General features: G+C 39.4%; 1 protein-coding gene across 5 annotated transcripts; it reads right to left on the reverse strand.

Moving 5' to 3' along the window:
• Positions 1–239: 239 nt before the first annotated feature.
• HNRNPK (heterogeneous nuclear ribonucleoprotein K) lies at positions 240–18,882 on the reverse strand. 5 transcript variants are annotated; one of them, XM_042877349.1, is made up of 16 exons: positions 18,767–18,882; positions 16,572–16,652; positions 16,390–16,469; positions 15,552–15,661; positions 14,109–14,165; positions 12,570–12,613; positions 11,593–11,665; positions 10,927–11,040; positions 9,816–9,944; positions 9,088–9,392; positions 8,721–8,775; positions 4,953–5,003; positions 2,223–2,244; positions 2,064–2,146; positions 1,591–1,760; positions 240–695 (listed from the first exon to the last, which is right to left on the reverse strand). In XM_042877349.1, the coding sequence occupies exons 3-16, from the start codon at positions 16,436–16,438 to the stop codon at positions 665–667; spliced, it is 1,293 nt and encodes a 430-aa protein (XP_042733283.1). In that variant the 5' UTR covers positions 16,439–16,469; positions 16,572–16,652; positions 18,767–18,882; the 3' UTR covers positions 240–664. The 5 variants fall into 5 exon arrangements, with proteins under 5 accessions (XP_042733283.1, XP_042733285.1, XP_042733281.1 ...); XM_042877351.1 differs by having other exon boundaries at positions 15,552–15,649; positions 18,767–18,881; XM_042877347.1 differs by having other exon boundaries at positions 240–756; positions 18,767–18,881.
• Between the last annotated feature and the right edge of the window lie 41 nt (positions 18,883–18,923).

Consider the following 18,923-nt stretch of genomic DNA (forward strand, 5'->3'; position numbering starts at 1 on the left):
TTTTACACTAAGTTCACATGAACATTTTTGCATTTTATCCCCAAGTAGCAAAGCTGAGCCATCGCTTCACACAGTTTCATCGTTAAAAAAATCCCACATAGCTCCATCTATATCAAAGAAGCATAAAGCAAGCTTAACAGCAAATTTCACTTATGCATTTTCTTGTGGGGGGAAATAAAAGGGTGTATTGATTTTAGATATTACCTTATTTATATCTAAAGAGAGATGACCACCAAGAATAGGTTCACTAAATTTATTGAAAAATCAAAAATGTTTCTTACAAAAGAGCATTACATTCTGCACACTGCTCTCAAAGGATGCCAAGGACACGTGGACTACCAGTATTCTCCCCCTTCAAAAGGTACAGTGTACATGAAAGCAGGGTGTTCACAACAGTTACAAAGAAACGTTACAATTTACCACCAACAGTGAACAAAAAATGATATTCACTCTCTCTGCTGTTTCAAAATTTCAATGTTAGTCTCACGCGCCCTTTCCCTCCCCCAAAATATTTGTAAGGAACTAAAACATTACATCTGGTGGACAGCAAAGATTCCACTACACCTCAAATGCAGAACACCTATGAAGCAGAGGAATGTTGGCTTTTTAAACAGAAGCAGATAAAAAAAAAAGGTTGCAGGACTCCTTCAGTTCTTCACTAGTCTTAGAAAAACTTTCCAGAATACTGCTTCACACTATAAAAAAGAAAAAATAATCTTGCATTAGAATCCTTCAACATCTGCATACTGCTTCACACTATAAAAGAAAAAGAAAAAAGCATGTATTAGAATGATTGACCATACATCTTGCATCAACATTAACAATGACATTCTTAGAACAGATTACGTTTCAAGAACTTGTAACACAGTAAAAAATAGTTACAAAAGATTAACTGCTAGTAATTATATATATGTACACACATATATATGAATATTTTAGGCACACTTATGCATTAGTGATCTGGAGCCGAACAGTTAAGTTAAACATTAAAATCTACTATGATAGCTAACATGTTAATAAAGCGAAACTTAGCAAATTATATCTGAAGCTGTTATTTGCATTTGGCAGAAATGACAAGGTGACACTAGCAAGGTGTGAAATGCTGCTTAACAGCACCAAATTGTCCTGATTTCAACTTGTCCTGTAGAGGCATGATCTGTGCCATATGGCAGACTGCGATTTGTTGTCAATTTAATTATCTAAAAACAACAAAATCACTAGTCTTCCACACAGAACTAGACCAACATCCACTGAATCTTCTACATTTTCTACAGGCTCTATGTAATTTATTACAAGTAGTTTGTTTGGGTTTTTTTGTTTGTTTTGCAGCAGTTTTCACCAGAGAAATCAGAGGACTGCTTGGTTAAGGTGTCTTCCAGCAAATTAGTTTTGAGGGTGTCTTCATTTTAGTTAGAATGGAAAACAGAGGAGAGTCAAGGCAGAACTACTGCTGGAGAAGTTAGTTTCGAACAGTTACTTAAAACCTGCCTTCCAAGAACCTCTATTACAAAGAAGAAACTTAAGAATGCACCAGGAAAAAAAAAATCAATTTAAAACTGACAGTGAGAACAACATTAGACTTCAACTTGCCTGTTCTGCAGTAAATATTGTGCATTTTGTATCTGGTCCTGTGTTCCCGTAATAGTTATAATCCGATCTTCTGAGCCTTCTAGTGGTTCATCAATTTTGATTGAAGCTCCAGACTCATGCCGTATTTGTTTGATTCTCTGGCCTCCCTTTCCAATAATAGATCCTGCCAGCTAAGGGAGAAAGCAAAGCATTCATTTACTGATGTAAAATCTTGACATAAAAACTATTAGAAAATGCCTGTCAGTGTTTATGCATGAGTTTAATTTTAAGCTTCCTTCTTTACAGTCACAAAACAACCCCCCCACAATACCAGGTACAGACATGCATCTAGGATAAAACTGGAGAACTGGCATTTTAAAAAGAAGCTGCGTGGACCATTTTTTATTATTTGATATTAACTACTAACATTGCTCTGAGCATCTCTGTGACTTTATCTTAACTAAACAAATTAAAAGCAAGATCACTTTACTTACATCTTTGGGAATCGTTACTTGTGTTGTGATGATAGGTCCTCCAAGATCTCCATATGAACCACGTCCCCCTGCATAGGAATAGTCTGATTTAAATGTATGTACCAAGCCCTTTGAAACTTCATAATTAGTTATGTATCAAGGTTCTGTAAAAAAACTTACCATATCCAGAGCCACCCTCAAACTGTAACAGAAAGAGAAAGATACTGTTCATTACTTACACGCTTCATTAACACATTTACAATTTAAGTAACACACTGCTAACTCTGCTATTTTATACATAAATCTCAACCCCCCATGTTACTAGCAATTTAAAAGTGCTAAAATATAACAGTCATCTTTCCCCAGTAAACCTCTAATGGCAAAATGAAACAAGAGGTGCAAATCTTATTAACCTCTTGTCCCACCTTGTCAAAAACTTCAAGGAGGTGAGACAGAAAATGACATTAACAATCCAGACATAGCAGTTTACCAAGCAATCTTTCTAATTTATCTGCTGATGGACAGCTCAATGCTTACCTACTACAAACTTTCAAATCAAGAGATTTGAGAACAGTTTCATTAATACTATCAGTATAGCTCAGGAGAGAAAAAAGCCTCATTTTGGTCACCAAAAGTTTGCCAGTGACTGTCAGCCCTCCTACTCCATTCATCTATATCTTAAAACACAACTTTAAATATACCTCTGTAACTTGCCTCTCAATTATGCTATGGTCCTTTCATTCTTAAAACAAGACAGCCTTTCTTAAAACATGACATGAGTTACTTCTGTCCTGCTAAAACACCATATATCAAATCCAAACCACTGCAATAAGCACTGCTGGCATATTTTAGGATTCAGACTAGTACTTGATATCCAAGTGTTTAATTTCATGTAGTGCCGTTTAAATGCACAAAACCTCATTTTATTCTTTCCCTATAAAAGCATTTCTCTAGAATTTAATTTTTGGAGTGCAGATGCTGAAATGGCTTCTGTGAGAAGAAACCAGAACTGCTTCTGTGCACAGATACAGCCAGTTCCAGCTGGCTCCAAAACACCCACAACCCACTGCTGGCGAGAGCTGAATCTACCAGCAGATTCCATGGCACTTCTGTGATACCATATTTAAGAAAGGGAAGTAGGTAAATAAATAAATGCCATGTACCATCTGTGAGAAAGAGGAATAACAAAGGAAAGATGCAAGAGAGATTACTGCAGACACCAAGGACAGGAGGACTACAGTATGGTAGTATGGGCAGGAAGTGCTCCAGACCACCAGAGCAGGTTTCTCTGCAGTCTGTGAAGGAGGTCATCATTTACTTCACTACAGTCTATGGAGGATCACGTGAGAGCCAATACCCAAACTGCAGATTGTGGAGACATCATGTCACAGCTGGCAGACATGCCCTGAAGGAAACTGCAGGCCACAGAGAGCCTGCACCGGAGTTCCCTCTGGCAGGAACTACTGCCCATGTCAGAAGTTCAGACAGAAACACATTTTTCTGGTAGGAACATGAGTCCAGTAGAGGACCCATACTGGAGCAGACTGTTCCCAGATGATTGGGAAGTCCCATTCTGAAGCAGCTCATGAAGAACTGCAGCCTGTGCAAAGGACCTGCTCTGCTGTAGTTAGGGAAAGATGGTAAACCAGTTGAGGTCCCATATTATGGAGCAAGGAGAAGTGAGAGGAGGAAGGAGTGACAGAGAGGAACTGTTGAAGAACTGGCTACCACCCACCAAAGCCCATCCTCCCTGCACTGTTTTGGCCGAGAAGGAGGTGAAAGAGTCAAGAATGAAGGACTGAAGTTAAGCCTGGAAAGATGATTTCAGAGGGAAATCTCACCATTCTTGCAGTTTCAAGGCAACAAGCAACAAGAATTTTCCCCAAACTGGGTAACAGCACTTGATAATTTGTCTCCTTGTCTTTACCTCATCTCATGAGCTTTTTAATCTTAGTTTCTGCCTTTGTCTTGTTGAGGAAGGAAAGTGAGAGCACAGCTGAGACAAAGCCTAGCAGCCAGCTAAGGTCGACCCATCACAACTGCCAGACTGAGAAAGTTGTAATGCAACAACTTTTCTCAAAAAAAATATTTATCTTCTACTTTCTTGGAACATTAAAATTAAAGCTATTTGTACCAAATTCTTCAGCTTATCACAAAATGGCTGAGGTTGGCAGGGACCTCTGGGTCACCGCTTCAGGCTTAATTGAGAGAGCAATCAGAGTAGCATGCTGCAGATTTACAAACACATCTCTGCTGTTGTTTACCCTTTTTTAGGCAAAACTGCTATAAAGAACAATCCTTTATCATTTCTGCTACTCCTCCCAAGACTACGGGACAGCAAATGAATTTGACTGCAGTTAAGTAATACAACTGCAGTGTTTGTGTGAGCTGAGAACTGATATTTAATGTCTGCTGTCACTTTTGACAATTTCTAGTACAAATACTTGATGAATCCTGTCAGAACTTTCCTTCCTAAAACCTGTTGTTCAAACTGAATATGCTCACATACACAAACAATAAGAGGCAACTTTTAATATCTCCTATTTGATATAGGAGAAAGCAACATAACAGAATCAATACAAAATACATATCCTAAGTATTAGCAATTATAATGCATCAGTTATGGATTAAACATTACTGTTTAAAATACCAAAACAGCTTATAAAAGATACAGTGGAATAGAAAAAAATCCTGTCTTCTGACTGTAATGCTACATAGCTTCGTATTTCTGTCAACAGAACATGTATATGACACACTGTTAGGACAAGCTGCCAGAAAGTTCTGAATCAGAAGATTTACTATTTTCAACAGATGAAAACTGCTACTGACTGTATTCAAGCACAAAAAAAACCTTTATCACTTAACCAATTCAATGAAAGTTCTTGGAAAAAAAAGACTAGGGACACTCACCAGCTCTGGTGGCTGCATGTCATCACAGGCATCTACATGACACTGCATCATCTTCCAGACAAAACATAAGAGGAAAAAAGGAAAGACAGGTATAAGTCCATGTCTTAAGAGACTTAAAGGTTAGTTGTAACCAAATCCAATATAAGCTGGTACCAAGAAATTCTTTTCTGAACTACCTCTATACAACAGAGACAAAAAAAGTATGAGGCTTAGAGAAATTACAAGACTTGTTACCTTCTACTTTCAGCATAATGGAACTGCTCACTCTCACCTCTACTGCAGTGTAACGTATTTTCCTCTAACGTAAGCAGACAAACAACTAGCAGCAAAGCACGAACAGATTTTTTTTTTTTTTTTTTCCTCTTTTTTAAACCTCTTCTTAAAGTACTAAATTCATACATGAAAAAGTGTTATTCTGATATAAAAATAACATTTATCCTGTATGTTTTTAAAAAATGTTTATTAATGCTAAACTATCAGAGATCACCTTGATGCCAGGAGCAGATCAAGGACACTGCTTCTTATGTTCTACTAATTAATTTCTATTTACCTAATATAACCAATATTTTAGCAATATACTGCTTCCTATCTACATTAGAAATTTAATTATGTTTTTACAACACACAATATATAGAACTTTCAGAATTATATAGAAAAGACTGAAAAAAGATTAACAGGAGATTACAAAAATATAGTTTCTGAACTACTATTAAGGCATAGACCTTTGCAGAGTTAGAATGACACAAGACACAGAAGATAAGCAGCATACAGATAGAAAGTTCACCTCATAATTTAAAAACAGCTTCTAAAACCCTAGCTGCATGTCTTAAGACACATAACCAAATCCTCTGGTCTGTAGACTTACTGGTGCTAACAACTACCGGTACCAGAATGGAAATCAGATGAAACACTGTCTGGGCAAGGCAGTGTAAGTGCCATACGAATAATAATGTATTCACTTTTTACAGAAGATGCATGCAGTCCTTGTCAATGTCAAAATCTGTTAAAATTATTTTAACTTTCATCCATCCTATAAATTTTCGTTTTTTCCCTACGTAGGTAAATTGAAGAGATGTCTGATATTCTTCCTTTACTGATTTTTACATGGTTTGTATTATTAATGTTTAAGACATTTGATATTTGCAATCAGAATTGTATTAACTTTTACTGCTGTGTCTATACAGGAAGATACATATATATACATGCCTAAGTTTAAAAAAAAAAAGAACTAGGAATCATACAAAGGAGCAAATTATGGAAATACATGCCGTGAAAGTTTCTGAAGATGCACCCCATTTAAGAGATGTATTTCATTTTAATTCTCTATAAACCTCAATTTATAATGTTTACTACTGTAAAAATTATTTTTAAGCTAAAAGGGGGAGGAGAGAAAGTAGAGCAAATAAAGTGGCTCATTATCCATTTTTCTACCAGTTTGAGCTGAGATGGAGCTAATTTTCTTCACAGTAGCTTGTACGATACTATGCCTTAAGTTTATGCTTTAGATTTTTGATAAGAACAACCTGATAACTCTGTATTTTTTAGTTACTAATGAGCAGTGCTTACAGAGTCAAGGTCTTCTGTGATTTTCACACTGCTCCTCCAATGAGCAGGCTGCAGGTGCACAAGTAGTTGAAATGCAGCAAAACCAAACCGACCAAATGGAAGGATATTCCACACTATACAATACTGCGCTCAGCAACAAAAGCTGGGAGCGGATGGAAGGAAAGGAGCATTTCCCAATGTCCTCCTACAGGTTTGTCTTCCCAAGAAATCATTAGGTGTGTTGGAATTCTGCTTTCCTGGAAATGGCTGAGTATCTGCCAGCCATTAGGAAGCAGTGAATGAATTCCTTAGTTTGCTTTTGCTGTGTGCAGGTTTTGCCTTACCTACTGAACTATCTTTATCTTGATCCACAAGTTCACATTTTCACCCTCCCAATTTTCTACCTATCCACAGCAGAATGGAAATGAGCGAGTGGCTGTGTGGTGCTTCCCTGCCTAGGGGGTTCATCCACAACCACTGCTGATAGTTTCGTGTGCATTTATGTATTTGAAAGAGCCACGGGAATTGAGGTGTTAAAAACAAAGAAAAAACATATTCAATTTTTTTTCCAATTGTCTGAATAGTTCTCATGGTCCACAGGCATTTGATCTGGAGTAGTTACAGCCTGCAATGTATAGTTGTTTAGGAGAAACAATATAGATCTGTGTTTCAGAAAAAACTTTCAGAACAGAGAAAGTATGTCAAATGAACCCTTGCAAAAAGCAGCACACAATTACAACTGTAAGCCAGGCAAAGAAAATTAACATTATTTTAAAATGAAAATTCTTTCATCTCAAAATTTACAAGGCCGTCAATGTCTTCTCTCAGCATCCCAAAAATGAATGGTTCAACATTCAGCCTCAGTGGTCTTTTTACTACTACAAATTTACTCCTTTACTGGAAAATAAAACTGGCAAAACAGGACGTTTTATCTCTAAGATTTTGGAGATGTCTGCCTGAGAAAAGCATCTACTGTTGCCTTTTTGTTTTATCTACATAATACATAAAGCAGTGATTTTGGTCTATGAAAATGAACACATGTGATTACACTTTCTTATGGACGTTCAAGTCAAGAAAGTAAAGGTCAACTTTCAGATTAGCAGACCATACAGGAATCCACACAATTTTTCTATTCTAGCTGGAAGGGAACAAAGCTAGAAGACATTACCACTTGGGAATAAAGCTAAGCAAGACTGCTGAACCAGATACACAAGAAAGGGCAAGCTGCCACATTTGTGATCAGCTTCACAAACTGTAAATATGAAAACACAAAAACTCAGCTTTGACAACCTATGAATACATTAAATAATTAGTTTGGTATATTTCTTGATTCTTCCAGTTTATTAGGATATTAAGTAGTGTAGGCAACACTTCTTAGTATCTGTTACATGCAAGACTTTAATTTCAACACTTCTAGTGAGTATCCAGCATCCTTGTAATATATACTTCCAGTAACTCTTATTCCCAGAAGGTAGAGATGTGTAAAACCCATTTATTGATATTTCCTCTTTATTTCTTCTTCATTCATTAATTTTAAGAATATTTTTTAAAAACCTGAAAAAAAATCTCATCTGTCATTTTAAGAAAGGTACCCAACAAAGCTAAAGGAAAAAAAAATGTTACCACAGACAGCTATGATTTTTCTTCCTATTACAAGTAGAGGAATCTATTACAACTACAGATGATTGCTGGAGAAGTTACACATCAGGATAGTTTTAAAAGTTTCCGTAAACTATTGATTCCACTCTCCTTTCCCTTTCCTCCCAAGCAGTTATTAGCACTAATATGGTTAAAAGTACTTAATTTAATACAATAAAGTTCAGTAAAAATATAAATTACTACTGATCTTTAGTTGCCTTTTTAACACGTGTGTTAAGATGTCCATGAATAAAATAAGGTAATTGTTTTGACACGTTTTCTTTATTTGAAAAGCCTAGCATCTCCTGTTTCTGTGATTTTCCCTAAAACAAAAGTCTAAAAGAAAGTCAGTGCATGATAAAGCACAGTAGAACTTGCTGTGACACTGATGGCAGAAGCAGGCAACAGGGGAGGTTAAGGTTATTGTCCTACATAATCCTTATTTTCTAAACACTCCTTTGAAAGAGGGACTGCTTTTGTAGAGAAAAGACTATATAAGTGCTTGTGTTTAACAACAGTACCTTCAGACAGTCATGTGCTGAACTGTGCTTATAAAATATGAGAATGTGAACCTTAAACTCCTACCATTCCATCGTAACGGTCTCCTGGTCTGCCTCTTCTGTCATAAGACATCAGATCTCTGAAATGAAAAAACATCTCGTAAATCACATCATAAGCCAGTTTCCTACATTCTCATTCACATTTTCACATTCATGAAATGTAACTACTTTAGCAAGGTAGTGAATGACAAAAAGAACTCTACAATGGCCACCGTTCTAGCAGCCTCCATGCTACAATACAAAAAATAAATTCCAATACATCTCAAAGTGCTTCAGAGGAATATATACACAGTCTTCACTATGAGCATGGAAGTGTGAAGCAAACACTGGGGAACCTGAACAAAATTCAATACAACTTGACTTTTATACAGTGTATTTATGCAACAACTCACCCGCCACGAGGAGGTGGAGGAGGAGGAAGGGGAAGATTACGAGCTCTGCTGCCGCCTCTGCCACCACGACCTGGTGGAGGTGGTGGAGGTCCTCTACGAGGGCTCATGTCGTCATAATCTCTTCTTGATGGAGGCATAGGTCGACCACCACGGCCAGGAGGCATTCGATCAAAACCTCCTCTCCCACGCATAGGAAAACCCACTGGGCGTCCCCTTCTATCATCAAACATAGTAAAGCCACCATAGTCGTATGTTTCATCATAGAAGTTGGGATCGTAAGGCTGAGCCCGTCCTTTTATTGGAGACTAAAATAAAGAAACAAGAAGTTAGCACCATTATAATTAGCATATTTAAATATATTACATGTATAGAAGCATTTATCTTATTTTTGATTTCACAATGCTTGTAAGAAAGGAAGAGGTGATGAGTTTCCTGTAAACTTGATAATAGAGGAACTGCTATTACTTATCAGTTGCATTGATTTTCACTTTTTGCATTAAGGTTAAGTGAAGCATGAATAATGTCCCACTAGTATAGAAATTGCTTAAGTGCATCCCAATTCTGGAAAACAACAACTACTTCAAAACTTCACATTCCAGCCCTTTGCTACTGGAAAAGTAGGAAGTACTGAATTCAACAGAAACTGAAAGATGTAATGTTCCAACCAAATGATTCCTATTGTTCAGGAATGCCAAAAGAAGAATAAAATCAAATGTAATAAACATTACCTCAGAGATAAGATCCAAAATAATCTTGATACATTCAACAACTCTATCAGGTTTTCCACCAATAAGCACCACTCTGTCAGTTGAATGAGGACAACACTCTTGGAAGAGCTTAATGGTGGTTTGAGTGTTCTATTGAAAAGAAAATAACAAGACTCTGAAATATAAACTTTATAAATTCCTTGACAATAAAATGGTTAAAATGCCCACTGAAGTGCTTTTAAATAAACAATTCCAAAGGCAACTGAATTTCCAATTATTTTAAGTACCTTCTTACTTTTGAGTTCTCACAATAAATTTTATTTTAGAAATGTATATTTTAAAGCTCTGTAACTATATATTTCTCTATTAAGAGGAAAAATAGTTCATTATTTTCCCTTTGTTATTTATGGCTAATGTATACTACTGTTAAACTAAATACTAACATAAGGATCACACATCCATTGCAAGCTTACAGGTTTTATTAACTTTCACTTGTCAGGAAAACATGCTTTGGATACAAGACACCAATGCTGCTAGGATTACATGCCTAGCCACCTTGTCTTTGTCAACATACATAGAAGATTGTCAGCTTATACATGAACTGATCTGAAATTGCCTCTCACACAATACCAAGAAAGGACAGAGAACAAAGGTCTTTTAAGTTCACAGAAACCATTAGCTGTTTTGAACAAAACCTTCATTCCTGCACTGAAGGAAAACAACAGTCTTGAAGTTTTAGATAGGTATTCAAACATCTACTGCATGATCTTCATGATTGTGTGGAAATGAATTCGCCTTAAATCATTCTGCATGTCAAGCCACTCACCCCAAGGAATCTAAGCCAATACAGTAGATCCTTCCAGGAGTGATGAACTTTTCAAATTTAGAAGCGTCCTTTATAAACGCTACCCTACCAGAAACACTGCTTAAAAGCTTGAAGAGAAGTATGAGCCTCTATTATTAATCATCTCTTTACTCCTGAATGTTTCCAATAAAAATTCATCTCAGGGTACAGAAATCACACACACTGTCGTAACAAGGAACTATCCAACAGAGGATACCCACATTTGCACTTTATGAACACAAAACACACAGAACAAAAGCCAAGTCTTGGAAGAAAAGGAAACAGTACCTCTCTGAGTTCTTTGATTTTAGCACCCTTGACACCAATAATTCCTCCTGCCAAACTCTGGTGAATAAGAAGTCTTAACTCGCAGTCAAAGTCGCTGCCTTTGTAGTGTTGATACTGTCAGAAATATATGTTAAAGAAGGAAATAAGAGACTATTTTTTTCCTCCAAAGATAATAGCATGATTTAATCAACTGCAGAATTGTAACTCTTTATTTCCTTTCATATGATAGCATCTTGCCTCAACATCAACTGCTGTCAAGATCATCTTCTTTACTTCTATTGTGACATTGCAAAACTTTCTGTAACAATTTCAGAAGATAGCAAACAGTGCAACAAGCTTACAAAACCAAGGCAGGGTACAAATGAGAATACAAGTGCTTCTAACTAGAAACTAAAGAAAGTTAGGAGACAAGTGTTCTGGAAGCAGGAGGAAGGGGAAAGCTGCTCCAAATATTCATTTAGTATTTAGAGACCACTCTTTCTATCACCTATCAAAAAAAAATATATATATACCAACACGTAGTTTGACAGTTGTGCTGCTTCTTTAGAAAATACAAAACAAAAGCCTTTTAATTTAATGTATTAAAAAGCAGCAAATCATCTAGAATTATCTCACTTTAAAAGCAAACCTTGTGGGTATAAAGAACAAAAATGTTAAGAAACTTACCTCTTCTAAAGTAGGGATAATCTTCTTCAAGATTTCTCCAATTGTCTCTATATCTGCACTTATACTCAAGATGCTGTCAGAACCCACAGTGCCAGACAATATGGAGAAGGTAAAAGAAGAAGCAGAAGTAAATTTTTTATTCATAATGATACTTAAAATTCTAACAAGATTTACTGTACTGAAGAACTTAGTCAATATTCCCCAAATAAAGTAAACCTGTTTTCTGAATTCAGAACACATGCATCTTTGTTTATAACCAATACATATGCATGATAAATTTAAGATTAGGTAGGTCTTGCAGAGAGACAGAGAGAGATAGAAAGAGAGAATGGGCTTTTGGAAGGGCTCAGATTAAGTGGGCAAGAAATTGACGCAGAACTGAAAGCAGAAGTGAATATTCATGTTCCCCGCCACCACTAATTTAGGATACCCTCGCTGTTACATTGGTAAAACTGGCACACCTTCTCGTAGTATAAGTGGGGATATGCAAGTGGTGAACACTGTATCTGGAGTAAGATTATGATACCAGTTAGAAATTAGATTACTAATGGGCTCTGCAAGAAAACAAATACAAATGCAAGACAAAAAAGGACAATACAAATGAGAAGTGAAGGAAAGTGAACCAGAGTTAGCATTTCATCAGAAATAATTATGAACAGGCAATGTTGAGGGAGCAAGGTGGGCCACAAAGACAGAGCGAGAGACTACTTTGAAACAATTTGATTTACAATGCAGCGAATATGCAACACTTGAAGCTGTGCTCCTTCCATTGAAATAAAATTAGTGGATTGTTCGGGTGGGCAACTCACGTAAAAGTTCAGTGACAAAAAGACTTAATGGGGAAAATAAGACAGAAAACTTGAAAAAAAACAATACACCGTCTATAAGGGGATACTATTTAATTATATAAAGGCAGGTAATAAAATACATTTCTCTCTTTCTAATCAGGCAGTGAGGCATAAACTGTTGGGACATACCGCTCGGGGCCACTGCTGTCTGGGACTGAAACACTGGCATTGTACTGCATTGGTCATTGGCGTTCGTGGATGTTGGCATTGGGCATGGGTATTCAATCGGAAGTTGTCAAGTATGGTACCCGTTTGGCAACGAGCACATTTTTGGGCATAGCCAACCAGGGTTTTCACATGGGCGTTCAGGGGCGGATGGGCCAACGTCATGGTGGGCAACGCAGGGGCAAGACGATCCAGTACATGGGCAACGGAGATATATGGCCAAAAAAACAAGGAGAGGGAAAAGGGGGAAAAGCAATAAATTTTAATTTAATACAAACTATACTCATTACTCTCAATTAATGAAACAAGCTTACGTTGTTCTGAAGGCTAACACAATAACGGATTGCTACAATGACTGTGGCTTATCAGTGTGGACCTTAAAAATGAGTCACTAGCTGACTGAACTAACTTTTAACATACGATGTTTCAGTAGCAGGCTGGCTCATGAGGGTAGACACAAAACCTGTCAAGACTGATACTACGAAGACCTTGGGCAAATAGGGAATGTTAGCTTTCCAGACCAGTCTAAATTATCTGGACTTAGGTGATCTACTAATTATTAAAAAAAAAGCCAAACCAAAACAAAAAAAAAACCAAAAAAGGAAAAAAAAAAAAAAGAAAAACGAGAAAACCACTAGCTGCCAAAGAGAGCATATGTATGATTCCTGACCATTTCAGCTTAAAGCTACTTGCTGTATTTATGACCTTAGGTGGAACAGATTTCTACTGAGACATTGCCAAATACTGTGTTGTACAGAGTTTTGCTTCAAAAAATTGTTGAAATTGTAGTTGATGTTAAGTACAGGAGTGTAAACAAACAGAATTTAAGAAGCGTTGCCAAGTTTTATAAATACATAACATTAATGCTGAACACGTGTTTAATCATAAGAGTCAACCCACTATAAAATATGAGTAAGCATGTAAGTCATGACTGTTGAAAAATGTTTCCAAGTAATACAATCGTGTTTCTCTACTGCTCTATGCCCATACTGTAACCAAGTAAACCTAACATTAATGTTTTTGTGTTTCATGTGCAAGCTGTTAAGGAATGGACAGACAATTTTCATGTTTTGTTGTGTGTGTTTATTCTTGGTTTCTTTTTTTGAAGGAAGTTAAACAACTCCTCTATCACCAGGTTATGCCAGCCACCTGCAATGGTTTCAGCAGTGCTATAATTGATTCACACACATGGGAAATGGTACAATTAAGGGTTTTAAGTTTTATCAGTATTTCTTGTTAGGATGTTAACTCACTTGAAGTGTGTAATTTAGTGGAATTCTACTCAAAGGAAAAGAGGTTTTAATATAAACCTCTTCTGTCATGGGTCAAGCTGGGTTTTAATTACTAAGATCCCTACTCTAACAACCTACAAATAGCTGGTAGCTAGACTACTGGTGTCTAGAGTTGAATTGCTCCCATTTCTAAATATGAATGCAACCAAGCTTTCGATGTAGTGCTCTGAAAGAATTGGTGTTAAATTAGTTTAAACTCGTGTATACTCACGTCTGTACGAAGTGCCTTAATATTTTTGCCACCTTTTCCAATCACTGCTCCAGCGTTCTAAAAAAGAGTTTTCAGAAGTCACATTTTGCCAACAATTCCGAGGTTCAGAATAAGAACTATGTATCTACTTCCATACTATCCTGCTGGGAGGGGTTGAAGGAGCAGGAGTGTAGTCGGGTTTGCTTCTGAAAGGTTTGGATCAAATGGAAACAAACTAATAAGGATTTTCCATAGGAAAAATACCAACAACTCTAATTAAGAATTCTAAGGGAGGAGTATTTAGTTTTACAACTAATATTCAAAATACAACTTCAACATACAACTTCAATTCAAAATTTAAGTCTAGACAATTCGGCCTATGTTAGAACTATCTCACAGTTAAAATTACAAGTTTGAAAAAGAGGATTCCATGAACATCAGCAATTTCCCTAATTTAACCTTTTTTTTGTTGTTGTTTTAATGTTCACAGATTTCACTCTTGCTCTCCAAACAATTCTTGATAATTGTAAGGGTTTCCTTTAGTTTACATCTATTTAAGTCAACTGACTTTTCAGAGGGGTGCATTTGGCAAAAAGCAAAGACAACGTTAACAATCACTAACTTTCTAAACATTTCTAAAGAAGCATCAGAAGTAAGTTAGCAGAGATCAAAGAAGAGTAAATGCAAAATTACATTCTGCTTTTTTCTTTTATTTTTTTACCAGGTTATTTCAAAGACTACATGCAGATCATACCTGAGGCTAACAGCACACAAACATTTCCACGTAACTTGATTACTGGGCAGAAATGCTGCACGGAGCTCAGATATTTCCCCATGCCAGCACAAAAGACTGAGATGTTTCAGACAACATAAATTATCTTTAACAACTGTAAGCAGTAGAGGAAATTCACATATAGCAAGTTTACAGGAACAATTTACACTAGTGCATGAAGCTATTGCAATCCCTAAAGCGTTATTCCCACATTTTTTCCTGTTGGTGCATTTGAACAGATTTAGGAAATTTGACAGTGAAAGTTAGTATAATCCCAATAAGCTCTCATCTCAGCCACCACACAATTAATAATCACTGGCTGACTATTCTTTGAACTGCTTCCTTTCTGAAGACTAATGCACAGTCACATACCCCTTTCCCCCTTCTCTGCTCCAAAATGACAATCCACTCAAACACAAGAAAACAGCTGTTCATTTCTATTGCTTTTTTCTTCAGAATTTGTCTTCTTTAAAGAAATCAGCAGATTCTCAAGAACTTACCCTTTGAGTTACTGAAGAAAACTCCATCACAATAGTCCTACTGCTATCCATGCAGACTGAGAAATATTTCTACTTACTTTATATTAAATAAAGCATGTTCTTTCTAAACCTATGTCCCAAATTACACTTTGTCCAAGCTGTCTTGAGCAACACTATAAGCAACAACAGAGCAATAATAAAAAGATAGCATACTTTGCTTTGAAGCAGGATACGTAATTCAACCATCTCATCTGTATTCCGAGATCTCTTGAAGGCCTGTTCTTCCTCCATGTCTTCTGCAGGACGTTTGCCTGTAGAAAGGTCCATAGGGGGGAAATACAAACATTTATTTAACTTTCTAAGTCAAAACAAAATGAAGCAAATTCCAAGTTTACCCTCCTCCTCACACATTACTGCTTATCAGCCCAACACTAATTATTGATGTCCAATCTCAGGTTCATAGCAAGTCAACAGGCTTTTACACTACCAGTCTGCATCAGTTATTGAGATCCCATTTAAAAACCCTAGAATCATGACTTAAATGTCAGTATTACACGCTTGTTTGGTGACACATTAGCAACATGCTGTTTCAAACAATACAGCATCACCTACCCGGTATTTCCTCTTACAATTTACAACTGTGAAAACCTTCCAACCAAGAAGTTCAAAGGCAGCTTGTCCAACAGTGAAATAATGGTGAAATAACAGGAAAGCAGCATTTCAAATGCTGTTTGGAAAAACTAGCATGAATCAACTCAGCACTACCTCCCTAACTTCCTGCAATGCAAAAATACTGTTAGGAGACATTACTGTTATTTTTATGTAGTTGCAGCCATTTAGGCAATCCCTAACGCATTCAAAGAAACATTATGCTTTCATGCTTCAAAAGTCAGTCAGACAGAGCACAGAAATTGGAAGATTTAATGCAGAATGCAAGATGGGAGCTGGTAAATGCTTATTTTATACAATTAAAGCATTACAAGATGTTTAGGAACAATGAAATTATAAAAGGCTGATTCAGAAAAAAAAATAGTCCTTGAAAAAAATTTACCATTTGTCTCTGTGTTGGTAAAGGTCTCCTCCTGTTGTTCAGTCTCCATCACCTTTTTTTCTTAGGCTGGCAGATAAAACCTGTTGAAGAATAAGAGTTAGAATACCTACTTCATAAGAAAGCGAATTGTGCATTATATTTAAGAGAAAAAGAAAAGATGAATGCCTGCTTCTGAGACTTACCGCTGTTATATATCCTTGTGGAGAAAAACCTCAAGTATTCTGGGCGGGCTCAAAATCCAACAGCCTATCACCTCCAAAAACCTATGAAAACAGCACAGATGAGTTGTGACTTGCTTCCTGCTACGATTCTCACTACAGACAGAACAAAAAAGAGGTCTGACCCAAGTTTTTGCTGTAAAGCTCTTTATAAATGAGAAAACATATGAAGGCCAAAGACACCACTAACAGGTGATATTAAACAAATCTGTAACCTTACAAATAAACAATTATAGTCTTAAGCATCATAGTTTCCAAGCATTTGGTAATATTAAGTAGTTACTGTTATTAACTGTGATTTTCAGATACTTAGAAGAATACAATTCCTCTGCTCCTAGTGTTTAATTCTGAATAATTTCAAATAAAAACCAGGAAATTTCTGGTAACTGTCAACATTATTTTTTATAAGTCTTGCGTCAACTAACTAGCAGGCATTTTAACATGCCTACTTTTGTTAAATCCATCTGGAAATACTCACAAGGCCAGACAGGAATAATTTCGTAACTTAATTTCTTCCAAAACATAATTTCTACAGATAGCACCACCACACAATCCACTCGTCTCCCTGGTAACTTATTGTTCAATTTCCAGCAAATGTCTGAGAGTCTGGTTTCCACAAAGGAAAGAAGGGAGGAGAGCGCAACTTGTTAAAGGTAGACCCAGCCAGTTGTTAACTTGTTACAACTGCACTGTAAGGGACAGGTGGCAGCCGTGGAGCAGCGCCTTCTCATCAGAGGTTGGCCTTTGCCTTGCACGAACTAATGAGTCTCAACCAGACACTGCCAAAACGCTACCACGCGGTGAAAGAGATTTTTACAAGGTTCAATCAGCCCATCTGAACACCGGTTATTCCACTTCCGACCATCCCAAGAATTTCAGCACCGCAGGGAAGGGAATGAAATATAATATCTTGGTTCAGGGCTTGATCTCCCCCGGCCTCCTTTACTGATCACCCACAGCAAATCTCCCCTGTCACGTGTACTTAATGTGCTCTGCGTTACAGTGCCTGCTCTGTAAACCGAGCCAGTGGCATTAATGTGACGAACACAACATTCTTACAAGCACCAGGAGGACAAAGCGTCCACGAGCGGCCGCAGCCCCGAGAACAGCACAGGGAAAGGCAGACACGGTTCTGTTCCGCTCTCCCCTCGCCGCCCGCTTCCCGGGCAGCCGCCGTTACGTAACCCGCAGCCCGAGCCGCAGCTACCGGCGGCGTCGGCGCGCAGCAGAAATGGCGGCGGCTGCAATGGCGCCTGCCCGCTGCTAGGCGGAGCCGACGGCGGAGGAACCTCCACCATGCGGCCGCACGGAGATCTCCCCCCTCCCGCCCCGGGGAACACAAAGAAGGCGGCCGGCGGCTCTCGCCTCGCCGTCTGGGACGGCCAGGCGGCAAGATGGGCTCCGCGAAGAGGCAGGCGGCGGCGCGGGACACACCGCTCCGTGCCGGCGCAGCCTCTCGGCGCAGGCCTCGGCCGCCAGCGCCCTCCCCCCGCCGCCATAACCGCCGACAACTCGCCCCGGGCGCGGAGTTGCCGAGGGCGGGCGGAGAAAGGAGGAGGCGGCGGCCGCTCTCCCGCCCTCCAAAGTAGCCGATGCAGCACCTCCAGCCTCGGCGCACCGCTCGTGCGGGGCCCACGCCGCTCTTCGCATCCTCCCCTCCTCGCCGGGGCCGCCCCGCTCTCCTCCTCCTCCGCACAGCCTCACCGAGCTCCCCGCGGGACCCTCCTAAGTCCCGCGGTCCACCCGGGCCTTTCTCCTCGCCGTGTCACGGAGGGGTGCTGCGCAGCCCCGCTGCCCCCCCCCCGATGTGGCCCGGCCTCCCCGCGCCCCCCTCCCCTAGCCCGGCGGGCCCCCAACCCCCCCCCGCTGCACCTCGCCGGGGGGCCGACGTTACCTGCAGCCGCCGCCGGCCCCCGCGCACACAGCAGAGAAAGGGGTGCAGCCCCCAAGGCCGACGCGCACCTCCGCCGCCGCCCGGCGATTGGCTCCGCCGCGCCCCCCCCGCGCGGCCCTGCCGCCGCCCCGTTGGGGAAGAGCGCTGCCCCTCAGCGCTCCGCTCCGCCCTCCGAGTACGCCACGGCGAGGCCGGCCCGGCCTTTTTCGGGAGGGCGATGTCCGCCGTCCCGCGCCATCCCGCCGCACCCCAGCGGTACGCCTACCTGCCGGGCGGAAAGCCGCCCCTGGAGCGGCGGCGGCGGTGGAGACAGCGGGAAATGGCGAAGGAGACCAACAGCACCCTCGTCGCGCGCAAAGAAAATGGCGCCTACGAAAACCCCGCCTGGCGCCTGCTGCCCGGCGCCGAGGGGGCGGGGCTCT

This window comes from Lagopus leucura, unplaced genomic scaffold (genome assembly GCF_019238085.1).
Source record: "Lagopus leucura isolate 7727_CA_CO unplaced genomic scaffold, USGS_WTPT01 Super-Scaffold_100018, whole genome shotgun sequence".
In the NCBI taxonomy this organism is placed as follows: Eukaryota; Metazoa; Chordata; class Aves; order Galliformes; family Phasianidae; genus Lagopus; species Lagopus leucura.